The sequence below is a fragment of the Megachile rotundata genome, chromosome 4, assembly GCF_050947335.1.
Source record: "Megachile rotundata isolate GNS110a chromosome 4, iyMegRotu1, whole genome shotgun sequence".
Classification (NCBI taxonomy): Eukaryota; Metazoa; Arthropoda; class Insecta; order Hymenoptera; family Megachilidae; genus Megachile; species Megachile rotundata.
The window spans coordinates 18574521-18596402 of record NC_134986.1 but is presented as its reverse complement, the minus strand read 5'-3'; the positions used below and the strand labels follow the sequence as shown (position 1 = coordinate 18596402).

General features: G+C 37.7%; 1 protein-coding gene and 1 long non-coding RNA gene across 13 annotated transcripts in view; one reads left to right on the top strand and one right to left on the bottom strand.

The window, feature by feature from the left end:
• LOC100878167 (RNA-binding Fox protein 1) overlaps positions 1 to 21882 on the bottom strand; it is a 341805-nt gene that overhangs the window by 11967 nt on the left and 307956 nt on the right. For 4 of the 12 annotated variants that reach the window (XM_076530956.1, XM_076530957.1, XM_076530965.1 and 1 more), the window contains 4 exons: positions 11417 to 11570; positions 7222 to 7285; positions 6224 to 6250; positions 5099 to 5119 (listed from right to left, as the gene is read on the bottom strand). In XM_076530956.1, coding sequence (XP_076387071.1) covers positions 5099 to 5119; positions 6224 to 6250; positions 7222 to 7285; positions 11417 to 11570 — 266 coding nt within the window. Of the gene's footprint in view, positions 1 to 5098; positions 5120 to 6223; positions 6251 to 7221; positions 7286 to 11416; positions 11571 to 19729; positions 19878 to 21882 lie in introns of all 12 variants that reach the window. The other 8 variants (XM_076530955.1, XM_076530966.1, XM_076530961.1 and 5 more) reach the window with 7 other exon arrangements.
• Positions 10167 to 13533, top strand: LOC143264310 (uncharacterized). Its single transcript, XR_013037937.1, has 3 exons — positions 10167 to 10543; positions 11339 to 11632; positions 11704 to 13533. It is a non-coding gene; the product is annotated as an uncharacterized LOC143264310 (long non-coding RNA).

The window sequence follows — 21882 nt, the reverse complement described above, 5'->3', positions numbered from 1 at the left end:
CTACGCGTAGTAATGCAATGTGTGGTAATCCAACGCGTAGTAATGCAACGCGTGGTAATTCTACGCGTAGTAATGCAATGTGTGGTAATCCAACGCGTAGTTATACCACGCGTAGTAATCCAGCGCATGGATATTCAACACGTGGTAATTCGACGCGTGGTAAATCCATACGTGGTAATTCGACGCGTGGTAATTCGATACGTGGTAATTCGACGCGTGGTAAATCCATACGTGGTAATTCGACGCGTGGTAATTCGATACATGGTAATTCGACGCGTGGTATTTCGACGCGTGGTAATTCAACGCGTGGTAATTCGACGCGTGGTATTTCGACGCGTGGTAATTCGACGCGTGGTATTTCGACGTGTGGTATTTCGACGTGTGGTAATTCGACGCGTGGTAATTCGACACGTGGTAATTCGACGCGTGGTAATTCGACGCGTGGTAAATCCATAACGTGGTAATTCGACGCGTGGTAAATCCATAACGTGGTAATTCGACGCGTGGTAAATCCATAACGTGGTAATTCGACGCGTGGTAATTCGACGCGTGGTAATTCGACGCGTGGTAAATCCATAACGTGGTAATTCGACGCGTGGTAAATCCATAACGTGGTAATTCGACGCGTGGTAATTCGACGCGTGGTAATTCGACGCGTGGTAATTCGACGCGTGGTAATTCGACGCGTGGTATTTCGACGCGTGGTAATTCGACGCGTGGTAATTCGACGCGTGGTAAATCCATAACGTGGTAAATCCATAACGTGGTAATTCGACGCGTGGTAAATCCATAACGTGGTAATTCGACGCGTGGTAATTCAACGCGTAGTAATTCGATACGTGGTAATTCCATACGTAGTTATCCAACGCGTGGTAATCCAACGCGTAGTAATGCAACGCGTGGTAATTCTACGCGTAGGAATTTAACGCGTGGTAATCCAACGCGTAGTTAACCAACGCGTAATAATCCAGCGCGTGGTAATCTAACGCGCAGTTAACCAACGCGTAATAATCCAGCGCGTGGTAATCTAGCGTACAGCAATCTAACGTCCGCGTTTTTCCCTTATAATTCAAAAACGAATCTTCAAACCCCATTTCTACAAAGGGCAATCTTATTCAGAATCAGCTACCCCTCATTTCAGAGACCTACACTAGTCGTGATTCACCCTGTATAACTTTATATCTATGACATGTTTGTACGACGCAAATTTTATTTAGCATACTCAAACAAAACTGGCAAGCATAAACGAGATAAAATGTTAATTACTAGAGAGTTAGCAAGACAGTAGAATTTTACAGAATTACCTAATGCAAATTAAATCCCTTTATTGTAGTCTCTCTTGGGAATATTTCAGAATTAAAACGGCGGAAAGTTTCAACAGTACACAGTAACTCGTGTGATACGTTCTTCGGAGCAATTAGAGACACAAGCTTTTTGCGAATGACAGAGTAATTTTTTCCGTGAATTTTCTTACATCAGAGTGCACCTTGCAAAATGTTCCTTCGACCACGGAACGCTCTCCGCCGGAACAGAAACATTTTTCAAAGGCAAGTGATTAATGATTCGCTTCCCTGGGAAATTCATTTTCTTTCCTGGGTATCGAGAGAGCTTACCATAAATCATGAACCATTTCGGTTAATAATTACGATTATAGTCTCTTCAAATTTAATTAGTTTCAGGGAATAATTTTATTATGGAATTACTTGCAATATTAAACTATGGCTATTTTTAATTGTGGCTATAATTTAACTTCAATGAATTTAACGTGTTAACATTGTACCTACTGTGTGCTTAATTTCAGATAAAAAATAAGTCAAAAAATAAATAAATAAACGACAAAACATAACACACATTAATTCTTTTATATTGATGAAGATCAATGCAAATATCAGAACTTTAATAAATTGCATAATTCATAAAAAAAGATCTTGTGAAACGATTATCTGGTTTGGTACTCTCAGTGTTAAATAACTGTGTGTCCTAAATAAAATATGTTTCATACGGTTCATTTAATAGAAGATATTTAGCGAAGAACATCAGGCGTGAAATGGTAAGGTTCGCAAACGAGCGTTGCTTTTCAGAAAATCCTTAAACGACTCTCGCACGTGATACTCAATTTCAGCGTGGTTAAAAACCACTTTTCAAGTAGGGGTCAATTAACTCTCGGTTATTTTACTTGGAGGACGGAAGAACGGAAACCACCGTTACAGCATCTGTCCCGTTGCTTCCTCTCGGTACCATTTCCCTTTTTTCCACCGTATTTCCGGTCCCGTGCAAGCTCCACCGTGAAACCGCAACGTGGATCCCCGCGTTTACACCGGCTCGCTTCACGGGTCAGATGTTACGTTAACGATCTCCTCTCGACGTAACCTTTCCTCGACAGCCACGAAAACGTGACTCGATAATTGCTCTCGTCCTGCGTCCATCGTTACACTACTTTCGCGATTTATTCGACCGGAAAAGGAAAGTCCAGCGGTTCTTGTTTCAAGGCATTTTTAATGGCCATTTACGGATGATTATGCCATTATTTTTTATACAGGAAATTTCGTATAATATATACAGGGTGGTTCACAATTTTCAATTTGTAAATACACTGATAAATGAGGAAAATATTTTATGTAGCAAATGTAGCTTTCTTTTATAGGTGAAGGTCTCTCAGAGAGTTTAGGGTTAGGACATATATTTGTGAAGTTGTTCAAGGTGTGTAAGTTGCATGAACAACTACATGTACTTACCTTGAATAACATTTTAAAATATATTCTTGTTAAAAATGGTTATTTTTATACAATAGTGCTGTGATTTATAGAGACGTGTTTTGTAAAACTGCATGTATCTTATAAGATACTGATATGTCTTATTGATGGAACCATTTCAGAGGTCCAGAATTAACTTCGTTATTTTAAATAGCATATCTTTTATGTCATTAAAAATTCACAAAATGTCTTCACTTATAAAAAAAGTACATGCACAAATGTTTTAACTCATGGTTTATTTTTTTGAACAAAAAAAAATGTTACTTTGTCTACAACATATCTACAAGTTAAGCAATGCATTTAACCACCCTGTACATAAAATTGGTAAACGCGAACAAGTTTATCCAGCAAACTCCATGACGCATAAATGCCCCCCATTTTAAATTCAATATTCCTTGCAAAAAACTGGCGAGAAAATTAGCATAAGAACGAGGCAAATAGAAAAAAGCGAGATCGAATCGGTATACAGCGAAGATAAAATCGTTAACGAGGCACATCGAAGACGGAAGCGGTACGAAATACCCGGAATGAAGCTGTCGGACGCGCGAAATGACGCGACGTTGATTTATGAAGGCTTACGATGGCTGGCGCAGTTTCCACGGGTTGCTAGACCGTTCCCTGGAAGCTCGTAAATTCACAGGGAGGAACTACGTGGCCAGTTTCGTGTGCCGGGTCAAGACAAGCCCCCGAACCGGAAGGGGATTCGAGCCGGTGCGGTGGTGCGAGTTCGCGCGGAAATTAGACGCGGAAAATTTCGTGGTCCCGATTCGATGCACGTGCGACGTCAGGAAATTTACGACATTATGTTTCTCCTTCGTATCTGCCAGAATTTGCTCGAACGTTTTCGTATCTGATTTATTCTGCATCCGGTGGAGAATTATTTAATAGCTCTTTCGTTGCGCGAATGTGTTCATCATAGATTAATTTTGGACTCAGCTGTTCGTTGATAACTTTGTAATTTTGTAACTCGCCGCTAATCGCTCTGTAATGTACAGTTCGGTGCATGGAGAGTTTAGCTCGAAGGAAGGAGTGGGGGAACTCCCACTGAGCTTTCTTAGTCGAGAAGGAGGCGGGGCTTAACTGTCGACGCGAGTCGAACCTTGCCGAAACCGAGGAAGTGGGAGGATCTTGGCGGAAAACTGTCGATGCACGTAACTGTACAAAGCCTCAATTACATTGATATAGTAAAGTATACTAGTGTTCCAGAGCACTAGAATGAAAACACTACATAAGAACTTCCTCTTCCTTTCTTTCTCTTCCTTCCCTTAAAAATTAAATTTCGTAAAAATATTAAGGGCTTCTCTAATACTCTAGTAGATCAATGTAACTTCGGCTTAAGGTGTCTGAATGAAATTCGGATTAAATTGTTGGCAGAACTAATTCCATAGAAGGTTGAATCTGCCGAAGGGGTGAAGGGGCGAGGATTAAGAGCAACTCTAAACTAACTAAACAACTTTCTCTAAAATACTCAACGGAGTGCTCAACGATCGCTATGCTTTTGAATCTTTGTGTCAATCGATAGAGGAACATCGGAAGAGGTTCAGACTTTCAAGAGAAAGGAGGTAAGATGTTCTGAAGTGTAGCACGAGAATCACTAATTCGAAACAAGTGTGTTTGAAAAATAAAGTAACTTACGTTCTTGTAATACATTGCTGACCAACTGAACTTCTTTCTTAAAAAATATAATTAAAAATGAGGAATATATGACACACGAACGTTTTATAACACTTGAAATGTAATATAATAAAAAATATGAGACTACAGATTTAATTTAAAAATTAAGCCTACAGGGGTTGGTCAGCAAAGTTATCGAATTATGTACAGTTACTAAATATTCTAAACTCTCAAAAATACAGTCGCTCTACCAGAAAGCGATCGATCGAAAAATGTAAAAACCAAAAAAAAACACCGAAAAAAACACTCTAGTATAAAAACAAAGGAGACGAAAGAAAATACTACGAACAGCATGCTGTTTACAACCGTCGCAAAGACCACACTCGGGAAATGAAAGAAGCGCAGAACAGAGGAAGCGTATATGTATACATAATATATAGAACTGCAACGACACCGCAGTTGTATTACTGTAAAGGGTGAACAGACCAAGAGTAACAATAGAAAGAAAAGAAACATTTAACAATACTATAAGAGAAAGAAAATATGTGACGCGTCGATCAAGCAAAATTTTCGACGATCGGTGAGCACTCCTGATCGGCCGGTCCAAACAAGGGGCCAGCGAGAAGACAGGAGAATAAATAGAGGTAATAATAAATAAAGGGGGTTGGGGGAGAAAAAACAGACAAACAACGGGCGAAGATAATTCACGGGCGGACCCTTAAAATTCCTACCTCCAGGGCGGGTGCTTTAGCCTGAAACACAAACGGCATACCTGAAAAGAAATTCGGCCAGATCGTGGGGGGTGCGGGAATTAGGGCTTTGTTTCGCGTTGGACAATTATTTTCGTCGTTCTTGCTTTTCTCCGTGTTTTTAAGACGAGTCTTTGGATCGGGTGAGAAAAGAAGGGCGCGCGATGATCAGGCGACAAAATGCAACAAGATGCTGCATGATTTTGTGACAGGGTGCTATGCCACACAGACGTTTCCTCAGATCTCACGAATAATTGCAAACTAATTTTATTTAGAAAATGATTAATTCTAATTATTTAAAGTTTCACTGGTTCAATCAACGATTCCGAATCGAGAAAACGCCTTTTGTTAGAACAGCATGAAACAGGTTCTGATGGAAATCGATTCGAAATGAAATTAAGAGTATTAACACGTTCAATCTCATTGAATTTTCAGAATTCTGTCAATCTCCTCGACACGACAATTGTTAACTGTCATTAAATATCACATTATCCTCATCTACAGATTATCTGTTACCAAATTAAAACTCCAATTCAAAACACGATTCAAGTATACATATTTACAAATAACAGATTGAACGCGTTAAAACAAACAGCGGGAAAATAATCCAAAAACTGCAAAAGAGCTCGTTCACAAAATAAACCATCAACGTAAAATTAATTTCGCGAGCGCTTTTCCGAAGGCGCATGAATATGTTAAAAAATTTCGCATTAAATTCCGGGCGTGTTTCATTTTCACGGTGACACGTGGTCGGAACGGCTAAATGAATGCGGTACGTCCGGAATTAATTTTCATTCCCGGTTTTAAACGGAATCGAGTGTATCGTTTGGAAACAGGATGTCGGAGCTGGCAAAAACGATAGCCGTTAGTTCTGTTTCTCCGCTCTTTTGCAATTCTTTCCTCTTTTTCTTCCGCCGCTCGAACCCGGGAGATTCGCCGTGAACGTTTTCGTGAAACGGGGGTGAAAAAAGGGGGAGAAAAAACAGACGAACAGGCGAGAGTGACGACAGATGAAAGAACGTAGAAACGAGATAGGAATGGCGTTAATTGTTATCGGGCTCTCTGCGTTTCACGTGTGTGCAAGCCTGGAAAAACGTGTCAACTAACGTCAGCTGTTGCTTGAGGCCATTCCAGCTAAACGGGTCCGGAACAGTAGCAGACTTTAGTCAATATTTCTCTGCCTTCTTTTCTCTTTGCTCGATGTTTCTTTTTTTACTCTCCTCTATCTCTCTTTTTTTATTTTTCAACTCTGCTTCGTTTCGTTCTTTGAACGCTACGTGCTCTGTTTCCTTCGCGACTGACCGGCGATTTGCGGTTCGACATTCCTCCAACTGGGTCAAGTATTTTTATTCCTACTTGTGGTAAACGATCTTTGATCCCGTTTTTCTTTCGTATTATCACTAATGGCATGTACACCAGTTCATTGACAACCGAGTTTTTGATGTAGCATGTTTTTCAGCTTATATTTTAAAGATCGAAGTTTTTAAACCATTCTTTCAACTGGGTCAAGTATTACTACTTGTGGTAAACGACCTGGGATCCCGTTTTTCTTTCGTATTATCATTAACAGGTAGTACAGGAATTAATTAACAATCGAGTTTTGAGTGTAGAAAGTTTTTACGCTTATATTTTAAAGTTTGAAGTTTAAGCGATGCTTTCGATATTTCTGAAGTGGGTCAAGTATTTTTATTTTTGTATTCAGACATTTTCCTTTCCTATTATTTTTAATAGATCATATAAAAGTTAATTAACAAGAGGAATTTGAATATTAGCGTTGAAATTTATATTTTGTTGTTTGAAGTTTATAAACGAAAATTAAAACTTTACAAGATGTAAAGGGACGAATATTACATGTCACGTTCAATATATCCGATAATCGAAGGAAATCGATGTGGAAGTAAGGGTCGAACCCAGATTCATTTAGCAATTAGTTCACGACAATTTATCAGCAGCGCTTGAAAGGTGATCGACTGAGCTGACGTTTTAATCTGACTACAGGCGTAGTTCTATTTAATTAAAAACTCATTCGTCGCCGCTTCGCGTTCCGGAAACAGAGCACCGGCGACAATTTCCGCCGGAAAATCAGGAAAATGTTTGTGTCTCACCTGTAGCCTGTAGTTGGGATCCTGCGTCGCTGCGTGTGCTGCTAGGAACGGGTCGTAATAAACGCTGCAAAATAAAAATTATCCTCGTAAATTTCATCTCAATCGTAATTTTCTCAAGCTGCTTTTCGAATTTCCTCTGCTTCCTTTTCTAATTATGTAATTCCAGCGGATATTAAAAATGCAGTGAACGAAAAGCAGCTGAATATTCTTTTTCAAAGCCGTAACTTGCAGGAGGTAGAAAATGGAGATAGTTAACGAAACTCCGTTTCTATCTCCAGTATTCTTCCGTTTTGTAGACGTTCGAGCTCTTCGAGTTCGATTACCAATAATATAGCATCGAAGGATTCAATTTAACTTTCTGGTTCTATTCATCGGAAGCATTCGCGATAATATGATTGATTTTGATTGAATTTTGAAATTGGAGTCGTGGTGAAAGCGTTTAGGGAAGATGAGGAAGCTGGGACTCGCTTTTAGGGGTGCGGGTTCTTAGGGATACTGCAATTTAGGGATCTGGGGATTTTGGGATTTGGGAATTTAGGTATTGGGGGGTTTGGGGATTTTGGGATTTGGAAATTTAGGTATTAGGGGATTTGGGGATTTAGGGATTGGGGATTTAGGGATTTGGGAATTTAGGGATTGAGGGATTTAGGGATTGGGGGATTTAGGGATTGGGGATTTAGGTATTGGAGATTTAGGGATTGGGAATTTAGGGTTTGGGGGATTTAAGGATTGGGAGATTTAGGGATTGGGGGATTTAGGGACTTGGTGAATTAAAAATTAGGAGTTTTGGGGATTCGAATATTTAGGAATTTGGAGATTTAAGTTTTTGGGAATTTAGGTATCGGGGATTTAAGAATACGGGGATTTAGAGATTCGGGGATTTAGGGATTCAGGGATTTAGAGATTGGCAGATTTAGGGATTCGGTGAATTAAAAATTGGGAGATCTAGAGATTCAAATATTTAGAAATTCGGACATTTAGGTTTTCGGGAATTTAGGTGTCGGGGATCTATGAATTCGGGGATTTAGAGATTCGGTGATTTATATATTAGGAAATTTATTGATTTGGTGATACAGAAATTTGAAGATTTAGGAATTCATATATTCAGACATTAGGTTTTAGGTTTTCAGGAATTTATGTAATGGGGATTCAACGATGGGGGATTTAAGGATTCGAAGACTTAGGGAGTCGAATATTTATACATTCGGAAATACAGAAATTTCTAAATTTAAGGATTTTGTGGTTTTAAGAACTCAAGGGATTAATCCTTTGCACTTCTTAATTTCTATAATATTATCTACCAACTCTTTCATTCACAAAATAGATCAAGGGGTTCTGAATTAAATGTATTGCAACAGAGTGGAGTATGTAACAAATATATTTTTCCTTTTCTATGAATAGTAAATAAATGAAAATATACTTAACCAACCCATTTATCTGAATTACTCATAAGATCCAATAGAAATGTCATGTCATGTCACACATAGGAGTGCAAAGGGTTAAGAGCACTCATGGATTTAAATAAAAATTTTAGAATACAGTGAATTTTGGATTTTTAAAAATGTCAGCATACAGAATATAAAAATCCAAAAACGTAGAGGTGCAGAGTATACAGAAATCCATACAACTAGGAATCGAAGGACGTAAAAGGAGTACAGGTTTCAAAGCGTTTGATCAATTTTTAACTGGAACACCGGTAGTCGATTGCGATACAGAGACGAGATTAGAGTTACTCGTCCATCATGTTCACTCTCCGTTGGCTTGATTCGTCACTGGTTATCTACGATTTCAGCAAAGTGAACGAAAATTCATAAATCACGGCTCGCACCGTAGACGCCCTTCCACCGAATACCGCGTCAGGATGATCGGTGAACCTTGCAGCGGGAAAACGAACGGCAAAATGAACGATTTTAACAGGTTCTCGCACCGATGATTCGCAAAACCAACAGCGAGCGCCATTCCCGAACGATAAAGTTTGCAGTTGATCGATGAACGAACCTGTATCGATCGCTACATAATATTCCGTCCTTTTTATCTCGTTCACGTCGCGCAGAATTAATTAACGGGCGGCTATTTATCGACGTTCCAATTGGATTTTATTCAGAATGATTGCAGAAAGTTTTTCAATTTGTATTAGCTTCGAGTACTCTATTTCGAAGGGTAGCAAGTCAACCACGTTATCGCATAAAGGCAAATGGCACCTATGGTTTAAAGCTTCAAGTTTAATGAAAATTACGCAAATGCTTCGCCAGTATTTCAATACACAAAATGGCTGACTATTCAGCCTCTGACTGTGCAGGTGCTGATATAAATTCGAAAGGTACCGATATAAATTCATGACATAAAAGTTTCACAAAATGGCACTTGTGATACACCAATTTACAGGTTAAAGTATACAGAAAATAACTGCGTAAGTGTTTTATTAATACTGTTAATCTACAACGATCGATTTGTCGTTGAAGTAATGCAGTAATGTGTAGAGGTGTGATGGGTCTATTGTCTGCTTCGTCAAAGAACCACTCACTCCCAGTTAAGAATATCGATGAATCGTGTATATAGGCATTTTCCTTAGACTTTAAGCTTTACACTGATATACCATAAGTGCTACTTCGTGCTACTTTTATGTCATCAAATCGTTACTAACTTTATGTGCCTCCAAATAGATCATCATTTGCTGTAACCGGCAATCAGCCATTTTATATCGCGAACTTTAATGGTGGCTTTATGTGGCCATTTTCAGGGGACTCTAAGCTTTAAATTGATATAACATAAGTGGTATTTTGTGATACTTTTCAGTCATCATTTTATCAAACTTTCTGACGTAGATTTATATTTACAAATTTTTTAAAAAAATTAACCGTGTCTCTCATGAACAAATGAAAATACAGATGTCGCTGCTTATATTGAACCTATAACCCTCCATTTTGTTTTCGTTTGAACACCGATCATCCTCCACGTTCAGGACGCTGAAAGAAACTACATTAACTACAAAGCCTATGGGTCATCGGTGACCCTCCGAAAGATCGTGCTTCGTTAAAAAGAGGTTAGATCGCTGCATGCGTGTGCAGATATTTCGACAAGCAGGCTAACGAGCAAGACACGTGCACCAAAAGCAACGGGGTTACTCGACGTGTGCTGGTTTTCGATGACACTCGATGATCCTCCAGCCACGTCGACAAATTGGCAGAATTCTTGACGCCTCTGTGAACCGAACTCGGCGATACGTGAAATGTAAATTTCCCTACGGAAAATTGTGGCGCTAACGTCGGTCATTGATTTTTTCTCCACGGATTGCATTAACACTTCGTATACTAGAATATAGGTTAGTGGCGATCAGTGCACTTCTAATTTTTATCACCTTAATGATTCTAGCTTTTCAAGCTCTGTAATTGTAGCTGGAGTTTCGTGTTCTAATTGTGGTACTTTATGTAGAAATAGAAAGTAGTGTTAGAAAGAATTTGTGAATGTAGATATACTATGAAATTATTTGATGTTTTACATTTTTTATTCTGGCTGTTTAATATCTTAAATTCATTCTTTAAATTGCTTCATTGAAATGAACTTGTAACAGAAGGAATGAACTATGTAATAGAAGAATTGTGTCAGTTAAAAGCTGTACAAATTTTGATATTTTTAACTGAATCTGATTTTCAAAATAATTTACAATGCAGCAACAAATTTGGACACATTCATCACTTATCATAATTCTGGCAATAATAAATGATTTGCAATAAAAGTTACATAATACTTGTAATTTCTTCTATCAAACTTCTACATATTTTACATAAGAAAAAGTCTAAAATAACTGCGTAAAAAATTCATCATCATCTATGTCACATATGTCATCTATGTCTAATTGAATTTCCTATCTAAACTCTTTTCGTTAAAGTTCATCATGTAACTCATCTATATCATATCTGTCATCTATGTCTGATTGAATTTCCTACTTAAACTCTTTTCATTAAAATTCATCCTCATCTAGCTCGTCTATGTCATCTATGTAATCTATGTCTAATTGAATTTCTACTTAAACTCCATTCGTTGAAATGTCTACTTAAACTCCATTAGTTAAAACGTCCTAAATTCCGCAATAAAGCAACCAGTCTTACTGTCGCAGATAAAAATCGCCAAGTCCGAGACAGCCAACACAGAGCCGCAGAATAAAATCGAAGAACGCAGAGTGTGGAGTACTTACGCGGGAGCGAAGGGATGCAGGGCCGTGGCTGCAGCAGCAGCTGCAAGTGGCCCCGGGTTCCTGGCGAGGGCCAAAGCTGCTGCACTAGTCGGGAAAGCCGCCCTCGCAGCACCTACTCTTCCTCGTTGGATGGCGACTCCTCTCAATGCCGCGGCTGTAACAACACACGCAAACGCACATGCGAATACTGGCCTACCTTAAGCGTTTTATCAGCTGGTGAGTTTGCTCGGCCATGACCGCTTCGTTGAGTATCCAGGTCGACGACGAGACATGAGATCGACTTTCAGGATGGACTGAGGGACTGCACAGAGCGACGAGATTTTAGCGCTCTTTATGCGGAGGAATTCACGAAAGGGAGTTTTAGTTTACGATTTGACGTTGGGGAACTTGATGAAGGGATTGGGACCCATGGTGATTCGAACTTTAGCTTGATAGACTGATGTCAGATACTGAGACGAGAAGTTGAGACGAAGAAACTTGATGAAGAGATTTGATGTCGACTTTTAGATTAAGTAGATGAAGGATCAGAAAACTGAAGGAACACCTTAAACCTTGAAGACCTTAGATTACACAAGGAATACTAGTGAGGTAGAAACTGGAGTAGAAATGACTCAAAATGTGACACCAAAATCGATTTCCAGAAGGAACATCTGAAGATAATCAGAGTGTTTAACAGAAGCTTATTTCTCTAGTTCTAATCAATTATTAGAACGGTATCTCTAAATCAGACACTCTAGTTAAGACATCCAATGATGTGATCAGACCTAACCTCAATGCAAGGGTATTTCTCTGTTGCTGATATTGATCAGAAATAACTGCAATGACTCTAAGCATCTCCTCATCAAGCTCTACATGAGCTAACTCATTAAAATCGAATCTCCAAGAAGAATTCCACTACCAATTCCAAGACTATTCCAAGACTACTCCAAAAACAACTTCAAGTCTACAAAAAAAACCTATCACAAATGAGCGAACAAAGCACAAAGCCCAAAAAATGGTACTCAACACTCTCGCGAAAGAGCTTGCATTTGAACAAGCAAACCGCAGACCAGGGGAATGAGAAAAGACACTGGTGCAAATGGTGCTTCGAGGCCAAAGGTTCGAAGCAAGATGAAGAGTACGGTGGACCATCGACGTCCACGTATCGTGAGAAGTCAACCGGACGATTCATAGTGAAACCCGTGAAGTCTATTTTGAAGAGCAACGTGGCAACGAGGGACCCGATACGTACTTCATCGGTTAGGTTCATGCTACCAGGGCAGAAAGTAGAACATGAAAGACCCAGGAGGCTCAGCTTCCTGGACAAGTGTAGAAAATTTAGCGAGACGCTAGGTTTCAAGTTGATGCTCTGTGTATTATTTGGACTGTTGCTACCTTGTATCTTGATTTATGTGGCTCTGTATTATATGAGCAAGAGTAGAACGAAAAGAAAAGAAGTTATTGGAAGATGGAACAGTTGACACGTACATTTTTGCAAGAAAGTGTGACTAATTATTATTAATGTTTAGACTGGTACAGTGAGAATATCTAGTAAGGCTAAATCCTCTTATTTTTAAATTTAAACCTGTAATTTAGTATTATAGTATTACTGATCTTTATATAAATTTACTAATTTAATATTACTATTATCTGAAGTTTGTCTATGATGTTATAGTCAGTAATACAAGGTGTCTCACAAGTAGCGTAGGTCTCTGGAATGGAGGGTACCTGATTCTGAATAAGATTTCCCTTTGCAAAGTGGGGTTTGAAGCTTCGTTTTTGAATTATTAAGGAAAAACGCGGACCAATCCTCGCGCTCTGATTGCTACGCGTTAGATTACCACGCGCTGGATTATTACGCGTTGGTTAACTACGCGTTAGATTGCCACGCGTTAAATTCCTACGCGTAGAATTATCACGCGTTGCATTACTACGCGTTGGATATCCATACGCTGGGTTACTACGCGTTGGATTTCTACGCGTTGGGTTACCACACGTTGCATTACTACGCGTAGAATTACTACGCGTTGCATTACTACGCGTTGGTTTAATACGCGTTGAATATCCACGCGCTGGATTACTACGCGTTGGATATCCACACGTTGGGTTACTACGCGTTGGATTTCTACGCGTTGGGTTACCACGCGTTGCATTACTACGCGTTGAATATCCACGCGCTAGACTACTACGCGTTGGATATCCACACGCTGGGTTACTACGCGTTGGGTTACCACACGTTGCACTACTACGCGTTGCATTACTACGCGTTGGATCAATACGCGTTGAATATCCACGCGCTGGATTACTACGCGTTGGATATCCACACGCTGGGTTACTACGCGTTGGATTATCACACGTTGCATTACTACGCGTTATCCGAAGCTGCCGTTCGAAACTTCAAACCCCATTTTCGCAAAGGGAAATCTTATGTAGAATCGCGACAGCTATCCTCCATTTCAGGGACCTACACTATTTATGAGACACCCTGTATATTTTGGAAATATACAACATTTTTACGTGACTTTATAAGAAAAATGAATAGCAGAATTTTCGCAGATATTATTATGAAAATTTCTACGTGACAATGATGGCAGTATTAATCATAGAATAATCCTGAAACTCCCTGTATATTAGATTCTACTTCTTTCTTATCACACTCTCAAAGAAATCACAAAGTCAGTTAATCGTCCTCGTTATCGCGGTTTGTAAAACGAACCTGGAACGTTCAATCGACTCGAACGAAGGATCCTTTAAGTTGATCAAAGCCGAGGAAACGATTAAAGAGCAGATCTCCAGATTGAAGAAGGAAAATCGGCCGATTGATCAAGTTCCCGAGGAAATCGAGCTCTTCGAACGAAGTACAGATGATTTCCCGTGAAAAGCGCGTCTAGAAATTGAACGAAAGCTTTTAGCGTCCGGGCAGCTCGACGAGAAAATTCGTCGGGGTCGTTTCAGCGATCGTTCGAGCAACAATTAGGAAGAAATCGCCTCTTCGACGCGGTCGTTCGTTGATGGAACTGGAACCGTCGGGGACGTCCTTTTTGGACCCGGAAATGGCGGTGCGCGCGGAGTTTCCGGACACCCATTGATCGTGAACGATTCTCGGTCCTTTGATCCGGACTTTCATCAATAAAATCTGATGTTTCTGCCTACCTTTTGTCCGTGCCGTTGCCTTTCGTGGCTCGGAGAACTAACGAGCCTCGTTTTATTTTACCTTCGTGGGGTAACCACCCACGGTGCCCATTTTGGAGAGATTATTTAGCATTATTACAATTGTCATGTTTGCAAATGTTTTGATGATACATTTTTTAATTTTATTGATTTCAAATTTTATGATTTGTGTATTTCTAAATTAGTCAGTTTTTATATGTGCAAATTACTAGGTTGTTAGAGTGGCAAATTTTTAGATCAATAGGCTTTCCTGTATAAAGTACTAGGTTCATGGATTGTCAAATTACTGAATTATAAAATTACATGATTTAGAATTAAAAAATTTCTAGCCCTCCAAATTCCAAAGTTCTCAAATTTCCAAATCCCCAAATTTCTAAATTTTCAAATTCTAAAATTCCCAAATCCACAAATCCCTAACTCCCCAAATTTTTATATTCTGAAATTCCCTAAATTCCCAAAATTCCCAAATTCTCAAATTCCTAACATTCTCAAATTCTCCAAATTCCCTAAATTCCCAAAATTCTGCAAATTCCCAAATTCCTAAATTCCCAAATTCCTAAATTCCCAAATTCCCAAATTCCCAAATTCTCAAATTCCCAAATTCCCAAATTCCCAAATTTCCAAATTCCCAAATTCCCGAATTCCTAACATTCTTAAATTCCCAAATTCCCAAATTCTCAAATTCCCAAATTCCCAAATTCCCAAATTCCCGAATTCCTAACATTCTCAAATTCTCCAAATTCCCAAATTCCCAAATTCCCAAATTCCCGAATTCCTAACATTCTCAAATTCTCCAAATTCCCTAAATTCCCAAATTCCCAAATTCCCAACATTCTCAAATTCTCCAAATTCCCTAAATTCCCAAATTCCCAAATTCCCAAATTCCCAAATTCCCAACATTCCCCAAATTTCCCAAATTCCCTTAATTCCTATAATTCCCTTAATTCCCTTAATTCCCTAAATTCCCTACAAACCCAAACCCCAAAAGATCCCTCCCAATTTCCAACCCCAAACTTCAAAATTCCCAAATTTCAAAATTGTGCAAATATGCATAAAAAATGATCTCTCCAAAAAATGGACAACATCAGGCGATTAGTACGAAGCAAAAAACGAAAACAGGCGTTGCTGTACGAGCTAAAGGATTGTATACAACGAGCAACAACAGTAAACAACAACAATCAACAATAAAAAAACAACAACAACAACGGAACAGTATATTGTTAACAATCAAACTACCGTGTGGTTAGCGTGAACAAGAACGGGAGTTAAACTCTGTTTGAGACGGGGAAGACCGGCTATATATCCGGCACTATTTTAGTATCCGACAGTTTCAGTGCATCGAGAGTAAAACTAGAGCGTGATGCATTTACAGCAGGCACATTCCAAAAACAGGTCTTTAAGTGTGGTAAGAGTGAAACAAAATCAGTCTACGATTTGATCTGTGGTCAAAATTCTGACATTTCGTCTCATTATTTGATGAGAAAATTATATTTAAGTAGATATAGATATATTGAATTCTTTGGATTACTGATTTAATGCATTTTTAGAATACGAATAGTAATTTAATAAATTTAATTAAATTTCATTTTTAATGCTATGATTAATAATTCAGTAATTGTTTAAACTACAATTATTAATTTAATAACATTTTTAGAGTATCGTCTCAAGTTTTCAGATTCATCTTAAGCTAAAAATAATTGAAGATTTAAGGGATGAAAACCATATATTTCAATAATTTTGTAATTCTCTAATTTCAGATTATTTAACCATCACTTAAGCATGACAAAAAATAGGAGATAAATTTTAGAAATTAGACTCCTGATGTAGACATATTAGGAGAACAAAAAAAGAACAAAAAAGAGTAATCAGTTTTCAACCACAGATCGATAATCGTCGAGAGTAGAACGTCGCCCTAAATGGCGTGTCAGGTTCGTTAATTACGTACATCGATAAAATGCGTGACCAGAGTGAATAAAAAGGGGTGGGATTTTAATGGTGTAAAACAGAAAAAAATAAAACGGAGTATCGTGCTGCTGGAGGAGGCAGCAACATTGCAACAACCGGTGCGAACCGTGCCGTTTCCGGTGTATTCTCACGGTGGACCGTCGACGGTCCCGTTGTTTCGTTCTTCGAAATCGAAGGTTCCTTCGATGCTATTATATCATTTGCGTTATGTCGTCATTGTGTTGATCAGGTGGGAAGAAGAGTGATATGGAGGAATGGGAACTGATTTAGGAAAATTTTAGATTCGAGAGATTGCCTCAATATAAATTGTATTTGTTGTATATTGCACTCAATTCCAAATTCCAAATTTTCAAAATTCTAAATTCTCAAGATTCCAAATTCTCAAAATTCCAATTTCTCAAAATTCCAAACTCTCAAGATTCCAAATTCTCAAGATTCCAAATTCTCAAGATTTCAAATTCTCAAGATTCCAAATTCTCAAGATTCCAAATTCTCAAAATTCCAAATTCTCAAGATTCCAAATTCTCAAAATTCCAATTTCTCAAAATTCCAATTTCTCAAAATTCCAAATTCTCAAAATTCCAAATTCTCAGAATTTCACTTTCTCAAAATTCCAAATTCTCCAAATTCCAAATTTTCAAACTTCCAATTTCTCAAAATTCCAATTTCTCAAAATTCCAAATTCTCCAAATTCCAATTTCTCAAAATTCCAAATTCTCAAACTTCCAATTTCTCAAAATTCCAAAATTCCTACATCCCCAAATTTCCAAATTCCCAAGTCCCCAAATTCCCACATAAAAAATTCCCAAATTCGCAACTCCATAAACCCCGAAATCCCAAACCCCCAAAAGTCCAAATTTCAAGAAGCCAATAAATTACCAGATCTGTCGAAGCCCGAACATCGAGTTATCGCATCACAGAATGAGGAGGGATCCTTTTAATTAATTCGTTCTAATCGCGCAGCTGGTAATCTGTCACGGTGCTCGAGCGATTACGCGGCCATTAAACGATGATCACTAATTAAGTTGATCGAGGCTGGGAACGCTGACTAATCTCTGCTCGAACACCTCAAACCCTGTCTCGAAAGGGGATCTTTGGAAAAGCCAGGGAAGAATCGAACGGATACGAGGACCGTTCTCGATGTCGAAGAAATTGGATCCATTTGGATTCTCCAAGAGGGAGGCAATCTCTCGTTATTCGCAGAGGTTTCCGGTTTTGCGTGCCGAGGTAAAATGCTGTCTACTATTCGTTCTCTTGTGTGGAACCTTCTTTTAATCCTTCTTTCAGTCAATATTTTCTTACATGATATTTTTGTGAAGGCACTACACGAATTTTTTAAAGTGTAATTTGTAAAATTTGCAATTGGTTGATTTTGTATTAAAATATTTGTGGTTGATGAGATGTTATTGTATTCTATTTTGTTGTGAAATTTATGAGTGGATTTTTTAGTTTAATCTCTTCAAGGATAATGTGGACACACATGTGGACTCACATGTGGACACGTATATGGACTCACGTGTGAACACATATGTGGACATATATGTTTATGGTTACATGTGAGGACTCACATGTGGACGTATGTGGACTCACGTATGACATATGTGGACATACATATTATGGTTACATATGAGGATTCACATGTGCACCCATATGTGGACTCAAGTATGGATACATATGTGGACATACATATGTGAACTCATGTATGGATACATATGCGGACGTACATATGTATGGTTACACATAAAGACTCACATGTGGACACATACGTACACTTACGTATGTCATATGTGGACATACATGTGACCACATATGAGGTCCTTTCATTTGTTTTCAAATTCATCCCTCAAAAGTTATGCACATACTGATTTTGAACATTGTAAGCTTCTTCCAGAATTTATTCGTAAAATTATTACAAATTTAATAAATTAAATCATTTCTGTCTAGAATTAAAGACATCATCCCTGAAGAGGTTAATAAATTATATTACCAATGAGTTACATTTATGCTGAACAGAATAAACTTCTACAACTTCTACATTATCATTCAAATCCTATTAATTACATAATCTCAAGTGATTAAATATAATGAGCTCAAATAACTAACGCGTTAAATTTCAACTGCAACAGATAAGCACCAAATTCTCGTATTAATTAAACAAATCATTACCAACGCATTTATCTGATAAGTGCATGAAATGAATCTCTCAAACTCCCGTCAAATAAAAGAATACGAGAGGAAATAACTCGACGAATAAAAGAATATTTCTCGAATTCCCGATAAACATCTCTCGAATACTTGACAAATAAAATTTCTCAAATGCTTAGTAAATAAAAGAGTATCTCTAAAATTCCCGATAAATGAAATAATATCTGCAAAATTCCCGATTATTGAATATAAACCGATGAACAAAAGAATATTTCTCGAGTGCTCGATAAACAAAATATCTCTCAAACTTCCGATAAATAAAAGAATGCTTCTAAAGAATATGATAAACCGATAAACAGGAAAATATCTCTCTAATAACCGACAAACGAAGGATCATCTCTAATGTCCCATAAATAAAATACAAAGAAAATGAAAAAATATAATAATTTACTAAATTTCTTAGCAACCATAAATATTCTTTTATCCAACAGCCAATTGTTCCAAAATAAAAAATACAAAGAAAATGAAAAAATATAATAATGTACTAAATTTCTTAACAACCACAAGTATTCTTTTATCCAACAGCAAATTGTTCCAAAATAAAAGATACAAAGAAAATGAAAAAATATAATAATTTTCTAAATATCATAGCAACCACAAATATTTTTTTATCCAACAGCAAATTGTTCCAAAATAAAAAATACAAAGAAAATGAAAAAATATAATAATGTACTAAATTTCTTAGCAACCACAAATATTCTTTTATCCAACAGCAAATTGTTCCAAAATAAAAAATACAAAGAAAATGAAAAAATATAATAATTTACTAAATTTATTACCAACCACAAATATTTTTCCATCCAATAAATTGTTCTAAAAGATTCTATTAATAAATTGAAATAAAGAAACTCGACTTCAGTCAGCACAAAAATAGAACGAAAGAGCGGTGACAAGGGTGTAAAAGGGTAAGAGAGAGTAAAGGAAAGGGTGTCGTGCTGGTGGTTTGGTTGAATCTCGCGTGATTTTCGGCTGGATTATTAGAAGACTCTGTACCTTCGTCTCGCCGCCGCCCTGGGTGCAAGGACGAGCGGTGCAGCTGCAGGGGATGGGGTGACCGCGGCTGCGGCGACCGCTGCAGCTGCAGCTGCCGATGGCGCCGCTGCACCTAGCCAACTCCACGGCATGGCCGGCAACCTGTATCCTGTTTTTGTCAGAAACTGTTAGTTCGTTACATCTCACCCTTCTTCTAATCGTTCTTCACCTACTGTCCGAACCCCTATTTTGGTACCGTGAATCATTTCTTACTTTACATTTTCAATTCTTTTTTTTGCAATGGGTCATTATTTGGGTCATCATCTTTGGATATTTATATCAAGGGTTAGCATCTTTGGGTAAATTGTTTGGGGTTAAACGTACTGGTGGGGTCTTCATTTTTGCATGTTTGCATCATGGGTCATCGTCTTTGCAGTTTTATGTCAAGGGTCAGCATCTTTGGGTCAAGTTTTTAGTGCTAAACATACTGTTTGGGTCGTCATTGCATCTTTGCATCATGGGTCATCAGCTTTGCATTTTTGGGTCAAGTTTTTAATACTAAATATACTACTTGGGTCATCATCTTTGCATCTTTGGGTCAAGTTTTTAAAGCTAAACATACTGTTTGGGTCGTCATTGCATCTTTGCATCATGGGTCATCAGCTTTGCATCTTTGGGTCAAGTTTTTAATACTAAACATACTACTTGGGTCATCATCTTTGCACCTTTGTATCATGGGTCATCATCTTTGCATCTTTGGGTCAAGTTTTTAAAGCTAAACATACTGTTTGGGTCACCCTTGCACCTTTACACCCTAAGTCATCATCTCAGCATCTTTGAGTGAATTTTTAACGCTAAACCTACTGGTGCAATACGTAAAGATAACGATTTAAAATGCACACGTAGCATATAAATGCATAACAACTTTGAGGCAAGTAGCAACCCCTTAACAAGCTTTGTAATTTAACCTAAGAAACTTGTTAAATTTCAACCTCTTCAACAAGTTTGGTTACATGAATTTTTTGTCCCGAAACTCAACACAGGTTGCAGTAACACCTTAACAAATTCTGTAACTTGTCAAAGACTTGTTAAAAGGTCATTTCGCTTTGGCTCAGCGTTAAATTACACCTGTCCCACTTTATTTTCTGAATTAAATCGAGTTACATCTTTTAACTTGCTCTGATTACATAGAGGTTAACCTTTCGCACACTGGACCCTTGGGGAGGACACTTTAAACGATGAAACCACATCATGCAAGGGTGCTCTTTAAAGAGGAATTCTGATTTAGTGTGTTGGCAGCTGTAAAAATTCCAGTATTCAATTTTTTTAATTTATGACTTATTTTATTCTTTTTCAAATTTGATTTACTAACACATGAATCTATGTGACCCAGTATAATAATTGACCCAAGGGTGAGACTGTCAAATATATTATTTAGACTGTCAAACTAAAATGTAATACCTGAATTAAATTCTTAAAATCATCAATCTACAAGTTGCAAATAAAAATGCAGCACTGATGACTGATGCAGGCAAAGTCTAACTGTCAAACATGTTATTCAGACTATCAAACTAAAATATAATACCTAAACTAAATTTTAAAAATCATAAGTGCAAACTCATTTCACTAATTTTTAACTCAGAACCATACTTTAATTTTCAAACATTAAAATCCTATTTTCTGAACAAATTTAAATTTGTAATATCTGATCAATCTACAAGTTACAAGTAAAAATGCAGGTTTAATGACTGATGCAGGCAAAGTCTGACTATCAAACATGTTCATCAGACTATCAAACTAAAATATAATACCTGAATTAAATTTTTAAAATCATCAGTGCAACCTCATCCCGCTTATTATCAATTTACCATATCTTAATTTTAAATTGAAATATTAAAATCGTATTTTCCGAACAACCTTAAATTTGTAATATCTGATGAATACACAAATTACAAGTAAAAATGCAGGTCCGATGACTGATGCAGGCAAAGAAGGAAAATTACCAGGCAGATCAGATTTTCCGAATAATTACATGTACATTTTGCTGTTCATGGTTTCTGATTCATGGTACCGATTAGGGGTTGAAAATGGCAGGTCGTAGATTAAATAGTTGTTTTCGTGAGCCGTGAATGATTGTCTGTGACACGGAACCCGTTGTTCTAGAAAACTTCTCC